Below are 12,547 nucleotides of genomic sequence, written 5' to 3'. Positions count from 1 at the left end.
TTGAAGACATTACATAACTGTTTGGACAGACATGTAGTTCCTGCTTTCAGATCATATCTATGTGGTGCTAGTAAAGAAGAATATGGCCAAATGAACATGTATGTAACAAATTACAGCTGTCTTTGGGATGAGAATATTTATTACCAAGGCACGTAACATCACTAGGTCCACTCTGTTCAAGTATTCAATTAATTGGATAATTCTTACACTTGGTCTCATCTTGGGGTGCATAATGACATATAAAATCAAACTGAAGTATTGTCCATTTATGATATATTGAGAATAAAACAACTTGCAACTCCAGAGATAACAAAGGAAACAGTAGACTGGATTAAGTGCCTGTGAGTGAGGAATTTCACGTTAGCTTTTGTTGTAGAGCAAGTTTTATGTTTGGAGTTGAGTGAAGCATAGTTATAGAAGATAGGATTAATCTGACCAACTCAGACATCTACAATGATATCTATAGTGACTGGAAAGATGTAAGGAATTCTAGGACCTTTTCAGGCAGATGTCTGAAGTAGGCCAGATGAATTACACCCAAAAGTGCCCTAAATTCTCTCCACCAATTAAAAACAGAGCCTAAGATGACTAGCTCAGACATAGCTTCACTACAGATATCTAGATTTAGCTGAGATCTATCTCATCCAGAATAATTGGAATTAAATTTAAGGATAATTATAAGAAAAGCAACCTGGTGAAAGCTGGAATCCAGGACTATGTTATATTTTTAGTGTACTACCACCTGAAATTTATAAACTGTCCTTTGCTTTTCCCAGCAAATAATCCTACTTCTTACATATGTTATCAATTATTCAGAAACTACAATATCCCAGACTTGTCAATTTATTTCTAGTTAAAACTCAGATAACCCATACAAGATTTCTTTTTCTCATGGTTCAGAAACAGAATATTGCACATCTTTTCATAATGGCCATACCAGATGCCCATATATTCAGCAACATATTCACAAGCTTTTTCTTAATACATGACCATGTAATTCCTTCTTCCAGAATTTTAGCACTGCCATTCTCTTGTGTCCTTCCAAGCAAGCTTGTATTATGAAAAAATTCAGGAAAAATTTAGAAAAGATCAGGAGACCTTCTGTACTGAATATTTTACCAAGGTCTATACATAAACACATATTCATTTTTTGATATAAAGAAAATGATTATAGAAATCACCAGCCACTGAAACCAAAAATTCCTGAAATGATAAAATAAGTTTTGAGACTTTTAGTCTCTTCTGACAGTGTTGGCAACTTTTTTTTTTTCCATTTTAATTCCTGATGTTGTTGTTCAAAACTGAAAAACTGGCTTCAAAATTTAAAAAGCAGAAACTTTTTTCTTCTGTGATGGATGAATCCGAGTTAGGAGCAAAAGACTGAGACCTCATAGATTTAAAATCTGAAAGGATATGGTGGTTTTCAAAAAGTAAAATAATTAGCCACAGATAACATGTGCTTTATCGAATATTCTTTTTCTAAGGGCAAAATACCTTCCTTCTGTATCTTGCCCACACATTTACTATAGCTCTATTCAACTAAGTAAAAAAAACCCAAATTGTATTTTACTTGATCTCGAGTCAGAGTAAGTACTATAGATGACAGTATAGAGGACACATCTATTACAGAAAATGTTTTGTCTGAAATATTCTGGTGCATGTGTATGGCTGCCTCCATTCTCTTTTAGACTTTTTTCTGCTTTTGCTGTGTATTTTATTTCAAATACTGCATGTGGATAAAAGAAAAACTATCTGTTTTTTCCCCTTTTGCTAACCATCATTTCAAGGGTCACGCTTCATACAAACAAGAATATAATCTCATTTATGTTGCATAATTCCCTTTTATTGCACACAATATAATAAAAAGTTAAATGTTTTTAAATCACACTGTATTTTGAGGTAGTCTAATCAATCCCAATTTTCAGCATAGCTGGTTAAAAATAAAATATCTTAATGTATGATACAGAAAAGGTGTTCTAAATGCAAAAAAAGATGAGAAAACAAGATTCAATTAAGTTTTAGGTATAGTTAAGTTTTTACTACTACTCTGTAGTACTACAGAGTATTGCAGCACTCTGCTGAACTAACAGCAAATGATTCCTTTTATCAACAGTGGATTAAATCATATATATACTAATGTCACAACAAAGAATACCACATCAGCAAATTGAGTCAGCAACTACATAAATTGAATGATCCAGAATAACAACTTGTTTTCTTTGGATGGTGGACAATAGTCTTTATGTGAAGGGAAATGATAAGTCCTTGCTTACTAGTTGTTAGAGCTTAAAACATTTTACAATTTACACACGCACACACAAAACACACACACAAAACAAAGTTCAAGAAATGCCAGCTTAACACAGTGATATTTTAAGCTGATCTATTGAAAAGTTTAATATAATGCTTTGAGAATAGTGTAAGATAAATAAAAGTTGCATTATTCATAAAGTAGGAAGTTCACTATCTCTGTTGGTTATAAACAGGAGGATGCAATTTTAAATCTCTTCTTAGGTTTTTTTAATCAGTCTTTTTACACATTGAGGTTTTTCAAAATGATACAAAGAACATTTTCATCAGATTAAGTTTTTTAACCTCTATGACATTTCTGTATTCCCAGTATGGTACATGTAAATAAATGGGGAAATGTACATGCAAACTTGGCTAAAGTTACATTCACGTATCCCTTTCATTTTAAGATAACGACATCTGAAAAACACATTCCTTACTTTAGATAGTATCTGTTAAAAACAACAACAAAAAAACAGGCTTATAACATGTAATAGTTTCTCTGGTCACAAAAGTGGTCTCTTTTAAGAAAAGCACAGCACAGCACATTAACTAACAGGCATAAAATAATTCACAGTACATACAATATAAAAGGTTTACATACCATCAAGAAGGCAAGAAAAAAAAACAAGAAAAGAAGGAAAAAAGAATAACAGGAAAAGGTATGGCGAAAGGGAATATTACAAAAGTACTATATATTTCATTTGGTATGTAATGTTTCTAAAATAGGCCTGGTTTTATTTTTATGGACCTAATACTGTAGCAGAACAACCCCAGACCAAAAGCATTTAAAATTTTCAATTCCCTCCTCCTCACTGCTCTCTTTTTTATTTATTTCATAGTAAATAAAGTTAATAAATGGTAGTAAAAGTGGGAAAGAGATTTCATAGAGAAATGTAGGCAGGAAGTTAAAGTTTTAAAGGTATCATCAGGTCTGATCTCCATGTAACCTGAGGCGTCTACTTATTTATCAACAATTACATCACAGTTAGTTCTTGAATTACATCACATTAAATAAGAACACCCAAACAGGTTAGGAGATGATTTTAATATTACCTTTGTAAAATGAGTGGGCAAAGCTCTGCTCAGGAATTAACTTGGCAAGGAATCCATGGTTCAAACTTGGGTGAGGGATAGATGGTATGACCACAACTGTGGAGAAAATCATGGAATCAGATGTGAGCCAGCTAGTAATCATGTGTGGCCTGGTCCACTGTGGATCCATGACAGAAGTCCTATCTCATTGAAACATGCAAATATGGTATTATCAACAAAAATGCATTTCTAAAGGAAGAAAACAAGTTCTGTATCAAGAGATAGGAAACAGCATACCTATTAGTTGGGTACTGCAAGAGCAACATTCACGGGGGAAAAAAAGACACAGAAATATATACACACAAGACAGTCATGGGTGCAGTTCACTGAAACTAGCAGTCTCCTACTGCAGAACCATAATACATAACCAGGAAGGCACATCAAATTATGATCGCTCATAATTGACTATGTTTATACAGCTTTATTTAAAATGGAAAGCCTATAAGCACATGGACTTTGAAAATAATGTATAAGATGTAAATTAAAACACAATGATGAATCAAAAAATAATGACTAAATGTAAATATGACACAAATTGGAAGATACAATCTATGAAGAATGAAAATTAGCAACTCCATAAATGAAGAAATTAATTCAAATTCAATATTAGAAGAAAAATGTAACTGAAGAGCATCATGGAGGGATGTAGCTACTGTTTTCTGTTTTTCACCTCTTTTAACACAGAAGGTACAGTTATAAACAATCCAATGGGACTTGAAAAATCTATGGAATTGCCAATATAAAATATTTGAAACAAAGTGGGGAAGAATTTGGATCCCTAATTTCTGACAGGTTCTTCAACTAACAGTTTCCCTCCCTCTCAGGCTGAACAACATTTTCAGTAAATAATAATAATAGTAAAAATCACAAACAGATCAGTCAAAGAAGGCAACAGAAACACTTCCTTTTTATTATACTGTTTTGACAGGCTTTTAAATGCAGGCACCAATACAGCAGGACCTCAGGAAAGTACAGTCCTCCACTACTACTCTTTCACAAACCTCCTTATTCAAACAAAAGGAGTTCACGTGGGCAAAAATTTGTGTTTGCTGCTTATACATTTCACATGGTATAGAGTTAAAGATATCTGCCCTTACTAACAAATAACAGATTTATGAACTTGTGCTGATCAACTATCTTCTACTTCACAACTTTAACTCCATCGAGCACCCTGTTTCTTTTCAATCGCAATTAAATTAAAAAAAGAAAGCATAAAAACATAATAAGCAAATGAATATCAGTTAAACCCAATAAGCAAATATACAAACTAATTGAAATCTATCAATGTATGTCAGTGTCAAAAGATTTTAGAGAAACAAAGTAACAAGTTATTTCCTGTTAGAATATTAAGTTGTTCATTAAAAATATTTTGTAGTAAAATAATTACAGTTCTAAAAAACTTCCACATACCAAAATAAAAAATAACATTTGAAGAAAACAGATGTACCTGTACTTGTTGGTGAATTTATTTCTTGTCTGATATTTCTACCTGCCTGGCTCCCAGATCTTGCAGTCTCTCGCTGAGGTTCTAGTATATCACGGTATTTGGAGACCATCAGAACAGAAATAAAATATACTACTGCCAAAGCTAAGAACTGAGCTTGTTTGCTATCATCCTGTGTTAGAGAAAAAGGAACAGACCTGTAATATCAGATATTTGCATAAAATTTTCACACAAGTTTATCACGAAGCTTTATAAATAATAACTTTTTGAGATGTTATATCCATTAACATAATAGCAAATGGATTACATAAAAGATTTAATGCATTTTCAGTGGAGTATTAAGCAGCTAGCATGTATGCAGCATATCCATATGCAATACACAAAGTAGCCATATTAAGAACTGAATTTTACAGGCAATTTGGCAGTTACACACATCTCTGRGACTGTGAAGGCAATAGGCTTTTCAGAGGAGGGGCCTGATTCTGCTCTTACATGAGAGCATGTTCAAGTCTTCCCAGCAGTGAGGACAATTACTTTTGCTGCCCCAGCAACAAGGATCCCAAAGCTCCCGCTACAGGGAGCCTAGAGGGAAAACTGGGCTTGCTGATGCTGTGTCAGCTAACACTGGGTAAATCAGCAGGCATGTGTGTTCTGGTACCACGGAGGCAGGAAGGCTACAACCATCATTTTTCCTCCAGCAGTAAATCCCAGCTCATGCATACTGGCTTCTTCTTCAACTGGATCCACAGCAGCAACCCTACTTTTCAAGGGGTCTGATATAAGTAAAGTAAATACTAAGACCAAAGCACCTTTGCTGTCTTCTTTTCCTCCCATTCCATATAGTCTGCTGTTTTCTAGCAAATACTTATTTTACCTATGCTTAGATGTGGTTCTGATTGTGTTTAAGTTGATGTAATTCAGCTGAAATGTATTTTTTTTATTATAATATAAAAACCAGCATGGTCAGAATTAAGCCTTCAGTATCTATTTACTTGTATAGTGGTTTTGCATTGTATTACTGCCACAAATACACATTTTCTACTATAAATCCAGTGCTTGCTTTCCATGTTCCTCTGGTTGCTGTTTAATTTGGCTGCACGTCATTATAACCCTTTAAAATAATTGGAAATCCTCTTATTAAGTTCTTCATAGAAACATCAGAAACAATGTTTTCACTGTTCGCTTCTCTGTTCTGATCAGGTCAGTCTGACAGATAAATTCTCTTTGTCACAAATTGTACTTTCTTCTGACTTAAATGACTCCTAACTTCAGTTTTCACTTCATTTCACTTAAACTTAAGTTGGAGAGTCTAATCTCTAAAGCGCTATTTGCATATATAAATATATTATTTATTTATTTATTTATTTATATAAAGCAGTACAATACAAATTACTTTGTGTGTATTTACACACACACACACACACACACACACACACACACACAAAGTAATTCCTATTGTACTGCTTTCAAAAACAAACACATTGTGGCATGGTCTTGTGCTAAAAACAGCTGCAGACAAACCTGAACAACAATTGATTTTTTACATATGTATTTGTATACTTACATATTTATATTTAGCAGAAGTAAAAATTGACATTATAAACAAATTTGCTGCAGTTCTGCAATAGGTACAATAATTCCTCCTCCAACTTTAGTTGGACAAATAGCAGACACTATTAGTAATACACTTTCAATCAATATGTGTTCTGGTTAAGATTATTTGGTTAAGAGGAAGTCTGACTGTAAAGCACAGTTATCTACTGATCTCAAATAGTTTATCACTATGAATTTAAAGTGCAGAAAGTGGCCAGGAGCTAAAAAGCCATGAGCAGATGGCTTTTCAAATATTATACGAAGTGGGACACATGAAGATATTTTTAATTCTGGTACAATCAAAACCTCTTTCAAATATAAGTGATGATTTTGCAGAAGGAAGAACTACAGCACATATTACTCACCACATCACGAAAAACAACTGCTCGTAGACGATTAATATCGACATCCTGAAGAAGTCTATCAGGGTCTTTTATGGGAGAAAGATTGCCAGGGACATTTTCAAGGGGATTCTAAAAATAAAAAATTGTGACAATTTTTTTCTCCAAATATCTTAATTGAAAGTATTTCTTTTAGAACTTAATTTGATACCTTTTTTAGGTACCATTATCAATTTTAAATGCTTTTTTACAACTAGACTACTTCCAATATAATACTCAAACAAGGGTTCCACAAATACAGCAATGTTTTAAATTATTGTCTTAATAATAAATATTTAGATATAAATTCTTACATCTTGCCAATACATCAGAACAATTTTATCTCTTCCCAGAAGTTAAAATACTAATTTGCACACAAAAAGTTATTTCAGATTATAGTTGTTTCACAGAAGTACAATAAAGCATTTCTAATATGTGCATTAAATTTAAGAACTATGGGCAGAAATATTGTCAAAACCAGCTCATTTTCATTTTACTCTGAGAATTATTATTACAGACTAACTACAGTAAAGTAGGATGCTTTAAAAAATGACAATGTAGTACAAATGATGCCAAAACATCTAAAAGTCTCCTTCCCCTTATTTGCTTTGCACCAAATGTGAAAAAGTGAAGGAATACAGTATTTTCATGAGATTTAATGAAATAATATTGTCAATGTAGTGAGTTTATAAACACTACCTGAAAAAAGCTTTAGAGAAGAAAAAAACCCACTACAGTTAGTAATGAAAATACAGTAGCAAAAAAGTGATTCTATTATGTCAGTTTACATGTCATATTTTAGTCACGGGCTGTGTTACGGACTCCCAAATTCTAAAAGCTGTCAATAAGTTTGAGAGAACTAAAAGATGAGGAATGAAGCAATGAAACTGGCGAGACTGAGCAGTATGTGTGTATTAAACAAGTTTCATTCTTAAAATCATACTGAAAATACTGATCTCCTCTATGCATGTAAAGTTCTACTGAAGTTACAAGGGCTGAGATGTTCCACTTACAAAAACATCATTGCAGAATTTTATCAGAATTGCAGGTGCCTTGAGAGATTAAAAAATGATGCAGGTACACAGGGCCAGATGTGAGTGAAGGAACTTGATCATTTGAAGTAGACCAGGCAGGAGCGACATAGCTCTTGAAAACAGCTCCAGTCATACTATTGTATTCACATTTTTTTGTTTCAAATAAATAAATAATAAAAAACCCTTTCATTTTACATCAGTTAAGAGCAAAAAACTAAGCTTTTGCCAACAAGTATTTAGAAAGCAGTTACAATTATTCTGTATTCAGTACAGTCTGGCCAAAGCTGCTGTGACCGAAGACTGCATTACCTTGGTTGTTGCTGATGCAGTTACACCCTGAAGAGTCTCTTGAGTTTTACTGCTGATTAGTGAAGTCTTGTTCACTCTCTCTCTCTGCCTTTGCCGACACTCTAAGCAGTTTCTCACAGCCACACAGCACACTAAAGAGAAGTTATAAAATGATGCAAATTAGGGTATTTTCTCATAGTTATGTTCAGAATATCAATTAGTAATCCATACATCTCTAGTCTGATATGTCGATAATCATGCCCAAACAGTAACTGCAACACATATCTCACATTGGACTCTCTGTTGATACTCAGCGAACATTATGGTGACTTTCTCATTTCATTCTTTTAGTTGAACAAATTTATGTTTTATATAACTGCTATATTGACAGATTAAAATTTGAAAATGGAACATTGGTCCCTGAAATAGAGCTCTCCTATCTTGGCCATCAGTTATCAACAGTTAAGATCCTGAAAGCACTTTTGTATAGCTAGTATTCTTTTAGGGTTGTATGGCTAGAATAGGAAAAATAGTAGGATTAATTTATGATTTGATGAAAAATGATCACTGAGGACAAACCATAAGTTTCATACTAATTAGTTTTATACTAATAATAACAATTATCAATAACCCAATAGGTGGTAAGAGTAATAGTAGGACAAAACTGAAATATAAAAATTATTCAGCACTTGAAAGGTAAGAAAGTATGTGGGACTAGGGAAAGCACATCATGCTGACAGACCAAATTAAATGTTCACAAGTATAAGGTCATGTAGGTTGAACAGAATAGTCTAAATTATTCTAGAACCTTTAAATGTCCTAAATTAATTGCAACTGTATATATAGCAAAGATCTTGTCCTGAGCTTTATACAATTCAGAGAATTTCCGCTCAGTACAACAGACAGGGGGAAAAGAATGAAGAATAATATGATATCTACATAAATCAATTCAAAACGTTCACATCTCGAACAACGTGCTCACCAAACCAAAAGCTGTATAACTGTACAACTCTAACAGGCATAGTACATACAGTATATAAATATACAATAAAATAAAGAGCGAAGACAGGTGATAGGTCTGTTGCAACATATACTGAGGGCTGCAGAGTCTGCACTAACATTCCAAGCTTTTAATCCGACATAGCCTGTAAGTAGCCTACCGAATCTACAGGGACTTGGATAAGGAATTTTACAAAAGATGTGTAGCAGAGCAATTTTTAGAAAGAACATTTGTTACCTTTTACCTCTCTTTAATATTTTAACTCCCTAAAAAGGATGTACAACTTGAAGAACATAAGTAAGAATAATTTTGGACATGTTGTTTTAATCTATTTTTGTGTTGGAATAGAATCAACCTTAACACAGTATCAGGTCAGTAATAATTTGGGGGTTTTTGATCAATCACAACGTAGTCAGTACAAGGTCATTTCCTGCATGTGTCATTACTTGGTCTAGCTTTAGTTCATTGATCTGTAAGTAATTATTTAAGCACACTGTCTGCAGACTTACCAAGCCTTAGGCACTGTCGCATTAAACCTCCAGAAGACATGTTTTTTTCAGCTTCAATCTCACTGAAATTTAGAGAACTGGCAAATACCAGTACATCAACCATTGCCATCAGACGGCTGAGAAAAGTTACTGCTGTCTCTGCTGACATTCCTTGGGTCACTTCAATATTTTCCAATTCCGTCTTTAAAAGGAGAAAATTAAATTAAACTTAGTTTGAACACAAATTAAATATAAAGGTATCACATACACATTAAAATCTAAATTGTTACACTTAATGGTAGATAAATACATGAAAAAGTAAGTAAAAATCTCCTATTATTTCCATTAACATAAATTATGAGTGAAATTCAAAGTAAGACAGCATGAAGAGTGAGAAAAAATATTTACATTCACATGCTCTATTAGAGAATAAAAAAAAATTAATATAAATGAGAAAATTGCTAGCAATTACACAACGACAAGTGTGGCCAGATAGTAAAACAGTGCAAGGAATAACCAGGTGCAACATTCTCTTATGTTCTTCCGTAGGCTAACCAAACTGATAGCACATTGGTAGCACATGAAGGTAATTACACTCTGTATAGCTCCTGCAATCCTTCACACAAATAAGTGGATATAAGAAGTTGAGAGTGGGGAAAACCAGTTTGGCTCTGCTTCCACAAATTGTTTCTCCCCTGGGAACGCTTACTACCCTATAGCAACCTGACAGAGTTCAATTCTTCTGGAAATCAGAAGACAGTATGTTTACTCACTAGCGTGACAAGGAGGAAGCAAAAATGAGACAAAGTTATATGGCATGCAGCTTACATTTCCCACAGAATCACAAGTTTCTTTCTAATGTAGTGTTGTACTCTCCTTAACAGGAATCCACAGAAAAATGGTGAATGAGCTCATTATTTCTGAAATCTAAAAGGGGGTCATGTTTTTCTCCAAAAAGATACTTGAATGGGTAGAGACATGTTTTCAAAAGCATTTAGGTGTCTAACACTGCAGATAAGTGAGTAAACAGTATGTTTAATTAAAAAAAATCTGCGTAAGTAGCTAACCTTTACCTTTACCTCTGGAGCTAGGCACAATTGAAAACCGGATTTAGTACCTGACTGTGACATTTGTGATTAGTATTTGACTTGACATTTGTATGCCTAACTACTGTTTTAAAAAGTCTGTAGATGCCTGATTCTTACTGATTGTCAGCAAGATTTCAGATCCCAAACCTCTTCTGAACACAGAGTTCAGTTACTTTGTATTACTTACCACTTACACTGTATTATATGTATTACTTATTGTATTACTTATAAGTATTACTTTAATTTTCCTTATTTTTTTTTGTTCTGTGAAAAAAAGTTTAAAATACATTTTGTGCTGTTAAGGACATTTCTTTCAAAAGAAAAAGAAATAGGGGAAAATTAAAAACCCTTGATTTCCCTATTTCTAGAAAATGAGTGTTCTCACTCAAGAGTTACTTTTTAGAATAGTTTAGATCATTACATATCATCAGTGCAAACTGTGCAACACAGTTTAAGAAAACAACTGTTCTGAAATGTGCAAGATATGATGTGGCATGTGTCATCCCAACGGCAGATAACACTTCATTTAACTTCTTGTAAGGACGCAACATGTCAGCTACATGGGTGATTTGGGAAGGGCTGTCACCTGTCGGATCTGCCCGGCAAGATCAGACAAACAGTAAAAGGACAACTAGACCTCAGAACTATTACTAGTCTCTCTTTAGACAGGTCTTCCTTGCTTTGCACAGGTTGTTTTCCTACTTTTTGGAAAAATAAGTTGTTGTTTCATAATAGATTGGGACATAACTTCTACAAGCATTTATCCAAAGACAATAAAACTGTAAAAATCTATAGTGTGAACAGCCTGCTAGAAAAACTTAGAAAAGGTGGTTACAGAAACTTGTACTTTGAATTCATACTTGAAATAACATCAGGGACGCTTGCTAGCAGCCTACTGACTGCCTGCTGCAGATTCTTCTCAAGCATTAACTGTATTGCATCAATCACACTCTTGTGACTGGAGGATGACTTCTGTAACCTTCTCAGTATATCTATTATTTTATTTTTCCCAAGTTATGAAATAAATTTATTTTATATCACATTTTAGTGTATTTTAACAGGATTTTTGCAAACTTTGAACAGAAAAAAATCAGTATCTCTTTTTTAAAATCACCCTAAAATTCTGCTGGGAGAGAAAAAAACAAAAAATAAAAAAGACAGTCATTTTAATGGCAAAACTTACCATCAGTTCTACCTGATAAGTACAGTACATTGATATTCTAACAATATTTAAAATAAGTTCCCTTGTTGATCAAGCTGCCTTCAGATATTAGCAATATTTTACATTGAAGTGATTTAAAAACGCTTAAATAAAATGCGCTGATCACCATCCCATGCCTACTCTGCCTATTTTAAGAGCAATAAGAAGTCTCCCATACAATTACATGCTCAGAGCCTAAAGTTTTCTTCTACTGACAACCACATCTATAACTCAAATTAGCTCGTCAACCTGCCTAGTTTTGTAGTTAACAGTAAGCATTATACTTGACAATGCATTAAGTTACTGAAAGGGAACATTTTAGGAAAAGTTAATAAATATGCCTACTCACATCCCACTATGTGATACAGAAAATAAATTAAGAAGCCAAAATATTAAATTATGAAAAATAAGAAATTTTTGAAAATGCAAAAACTGAAACTTACAGCAGCAATACTAACCTTAGAACCCTGGACATGCAACAGACAAAACAGACAACAGATCACAACAATAAAAGAAAAAGAAAATTATTTAAGTTAACTAAAAATACAATGTAAAATTGAAACAAATTAGTATCTTGGAATTATACATTGATTAATTTATAATTAGAATAACATGATATTTCAGCTTAGCATGAACATTTGCAAATA

The 12,547-nt window shown here is 33.3% G+C and overlaps 1 protein-coding gene across 1 annotated transcript in view; it reads right to left on the bottom strand.

Moving 5' to 3' along the window:
* Positions 1 to 12,547, bottom strand: part of LOC112976558 (neurobeachin) — a gene marked incomplete at its 3' end in the record, with an annotated part of 203,918 nt that overhangs the window by 83,188 nt on the left and 108,183 nt on the right. The window contains exons 25-30 of the mRNA XM_026087943.1: positions 12,359 to 12,367; positions 9,633 to 9,813; positions 8,145 to 8,275; positions 6,787 to 6,894; positions 4,832 to 5,000; positions 3,346 to 3,441 (exon numbers count right to left, since the gene is read on the bottom strand). Coding sequence (XP_025943728.1) covers positions 3,346 to 3,441; positions 4,832 to 5,000; positions 6,787 to 6,894; positions 8,145 to 8,275; positions 9,633 to 9,813; positions 12,359 to 12,367 — 694 coding nt within the window. The remainder of the gene's footprint in view (positions 1 to 3,345; positions 3,442 to 4,831; positions 5,001 to 6,786; positions 6,895 to 8,144; positions 8,276 to 9,632; positions 9,814 to 12,358; positions 12,368 to 12,547) is intronic.

This window comes from Apteryx rowi, unplaced genomic scaffold (genome assembly GCF_003343035.1).
Source record: "Apteryx rowi isolate R43461 unplaced genomic scaffold, aptRow1 scaffold_742, whole genome shotgun sequence".
Lineage (NCBI taxonomy): Eukaryota > Metazoa > Chordata > Aves > Apterygiformes > Apterygidae > Apteryx > Apteryx rowi.
The sequence above is the reverse complement of the archived record's forward strand: the minus strand, read 5'-3'. Positions and strand labels throughout refer to the sequence as shown.